The 3476-nt window shown below is 43.3% G+C and overlaps 1 protein-coding gene across 1 annotated transcript in view; it reads right to left on the bottom strand.

Moving 5' to 3' along the window:
* FBXO10 (F-box protein 10) overlaps nucleotides 1-3476 on the bottom strand; it is a 31644-nt gene that overhangs the window by 21707 nt on the left and 6461 nt on the right. The window contains exon 3 of the mRNA XM_008587333.1: nucleotides 659-808. Within this exon, the coding sequence (XP_008585555.1) occupies nucleotides 659-808 (150 nt within the window). The remainder of the gene's footprint in view (nucleotides 1-658; nucleotides 809-3476) is intronic.

Below are 3476 nucleotides of genomic sequence, written 5' to 3'. Positions count from 1 at the left end.
TGGCATATATTAAGAATTAAGCATAAAGTGGCTATATTATTTTTCAAAGCCCATAAAAAAGTCTATCACATTTCCCAATTTCTGCAAAATCTGTCTCTCAGGAAAACCTAGAGTGGAAAAGGACTAGTTTCTGCTATCACTGGTCTCATATTCTAGGATTTTAAGAGGTTTTCACTCTGGCATAAAAATCAAACTTAATATGCCCTCATAATGTCCATGAAACAAATTATCTTCAGAACTAAATATTCTAAATGTTCTTTTCATAGAAAAGAATGAACTTGGCAGGTTTTTGTTGTTGTAGTTTTTTGTTTTTAGATATGTGTCTTTTAGGGCAGACTTTGCATCTTTATTCTTCCCAAGCTCAGAGTCGACCACAGCATATCAGGGCTAAGGCAGGGCCCTGTGAAATTTCCCTGTCTATCTGGTCCTCTTCCTTATCCATGGGGAGACTGATGGGAAACAACCTGTCCAAAGTCACTACCAATACATGGAGAAAGAGAGACACAAGAGCCACAAGGACACAGAAAAAAGAGCAGGAACCACTTGCAAACAGGAAGCATATAAATTCAAGATGGCAACATTTATTGAAATATCCTCAGAAAAGGTTCCCCAAAACTGAGAGCCACCGTGAACAGGGAATGAAGGCAGAGAAAAATACCAGTATGAGTGGGTTGGACTTTTTCCGGATGTCTACACCAGCCTCCGCATTGTGGTAAATGTTGTTGCCGGCGATCAAGCCTCCGCCCTCCAAGCGAAGAAAGATGCCTGACGCTCGGCAGCGGTAAATGTCATTCCTAAGCATGATGATCTAAGCAGAGAAGGGAAAGCCATTTACTTTCCTGTCACAAAGATTTTTGAAGAAACCACTGGGTGAACACCTGAGTCTTTCCCTTCCCACATGGTCCGTGCAGTTCACCCAGTGCTGGCACAGCCACCCTCCCACACGTGTGCTCTTGAGGACACAGCAATTTCCATACCTACCTGGCTTTGCCCTACGGGCTCTTTACCAACCTCACATCAGCTCTTGTCTAAAACCTGGACCGAAGCTTGGCTCCGTGTTCCACATTCAGAACTTGCAAGCAGCAGAAGTGGACGATAGGATGGAAGGACACTCAGAGAAGATGGGACTGAATGATGTTTAAACTCTACATGCACTGGGGTTGCATGAAGATTTCCCCAGGGGTCAAGGGCACAGCTACTTTTAATGGAACCAAGTTTAAGATCCACCACTTCCAATGCACTTTCTCTAAACTTCACCTGCCTGAGAAAGCACTGAGAATAAGGCTCCACGCGAGTTCCCCTCTCCCACCTTCCCTTCCACTTTATGAAACAAAGGCCAATTCTTGATTTTAAAAACATAATTAATTGTTTAAAAAAGTCCTATTCTTGCCCAGCCTGAATCTTTCTTGGTTCATTATCCTGGGATAGAATAACCACCAAGACTTCAAACTAAAGGACAATTAAAAATACTGGTATTAGGAAGCCTCCTTTAAACAAGGTAGTATAATCCAGCATCCAGCTTATTAAGGGAATGTATTTCCAATTACATTTCCTTTTTATATTTAATAAGTTTAGTTGGTCCTCTGTATCCATGGTTTCTGCCTCTGTGGATTCAACCAACTGCAGATCAAACATATTTTTTTAAAAAAGCAATAAAAATAACAGTACAACAATAAAAATAATACGAGTAAAAATACAGTATAATGACTATTTACATAGTATTTGCATTGTATTAGGTATTGTAGGTAACCTAGAGGTTATTTAAAGTCTATGAGAGGATGTGCATAGGTTATATACAAATACTGTACTACACCTTTTTTCTTGCCAGCTGGTTGCTATGAGGATCCAAACCCTTGAACTTGGTGTTACAACACCATGTTCTAACCAGCTGAGCTAACTGGCCAACCTACTATGCCATTTTATATTAGAGACTTGAGCATCTGAAGATTTTAGTATCCTCCAGGGGTCCTGAAACCAGTGCCTCACAGGTACCAATGGACAACTGTATATAAAAAATCTGGAATATATTTATATTGTTTTAAACAATTGTATATTAACAATAAAAAATATATTACCTTATGATAACTTGTATACTATGAATAAATATATTGCCTTAGGGTAAAATTCTGGGAGGAGGAAAGTAGAATGGAAGTACAATTTCAAGGAGGCTTCAGCTTCTGCTTAGGATGGAGAAAGTTGGAAAGAGCATGGATCCCACACAGAACAAGAAAAGAAGAAGATAATATACACAAACATAACCTTTCTGGAACCCAGCAGAACGCTGAGGCTACAGGACAACCAGCCAGCCTGACAGCAGCAAGGAGGAAAGACAGGCACCTCCAGGGAGACGAGATGTGAGCACTTGTCTGCCTGAACAGGTGCAGGTGCCATATAAGCCAGGAAGAAGAATTCAGCTAACATTTTAATGAACTGTTAAAGGCCGTGTGAACTAGTGTGAGAGCACAGAAACTCTGGCAGCAGTTGCATCTATTCACCTCTCTGTGGACCTCACTAGGTGCTCATGGAGACAGACTGGGGGCAGGACAGGCCTGGGGGAAAGTACAGCAGTTACTCTGAGAAAGACACCAAGCCCCTCCTGGATTCTTCTCCCCTAACTTTCCTACAGAATAAGCCTTAAGCACCTGGGAAGGGCAGCAAACCCTGTTACACTCAAGGAAGGGGACAGGAGAAAAAAACTCTTTACCCCTGGGGGCGGTGAGAGGAAACCATCCTGGGGCCAGATCATCAGAGCTCCCCTAGTGCTGGGTGTGAGGCAAGATCACTGAAAAGGTCCTACTCCCAAGACCCACGTGGACACAGCACCCACCCAGACTAAGGATAAACCAGGACAACAGAGAAGCCCTGCCACCATGCCACCAGTCTAGCCAGTGCAGAGTAACAAGTTACAGCAATCTATGCTGGGGGAGGTGGAGAGCAAGGAGGGAGGTCGTCTCTGAGAAGCGGGTGCAGAGGGAAGAGCTGCAGTGGGGAAGACCAGCACAGGTAATGCCAGAGGAATCTGAAGCCCATGTATACTGAGGCTAATCATAACAACACCATCATCCAAACCACTCAATTCCTGACTGACTGACCCCCAAAAGAAGAGGCGTGCCCATTTCCAAACAAATACCTCAGTCTCTACTGTGATATCTGACTCTACAAGATATCTGACTTTCAACTAAAAATGATGAGATACCCAAAGAAAAGGAAAGATCACAGTCACTCATACTTTTCTTCTTGGAGCCTCCAGCAACCAGGATCCTTCTGCCAGCCTTTACTGTCCTGGAATATTCTAAAGGGCAGAGACAGGTGACCACCCTCTGGCCACTGGATCAATCTTGATTCTCGGCACAGGGACCCACTCAGCAGGCCCTACACTCCAATCTGCTGCTCCCTGCTTGCACCAATGCCATTCAGAATATAATTGTTACTCATGAGACATCACAGACCTTCTTACATCATGGACCTTTTTTCAG

This window comes from Galeopterus variegatus, unplaced genomic scaffold, assembly GCF_000696425.1.
Source record: "Galeopterus variegatus unplaced genomic scaffold, G_variegatus-3.0.2 Scaffold11, whole genome shotgun sequence".
Taxonomy (NCBI): Eukaryota; Metazoa; Chordata; class Mammalia; order Dermoptera; family Cynocephalidae; genus Galeopterus; species Galeopterus variegatus.
This window is presented reverse-complemented; position numbering and strand designations above follow the sequence as displayed.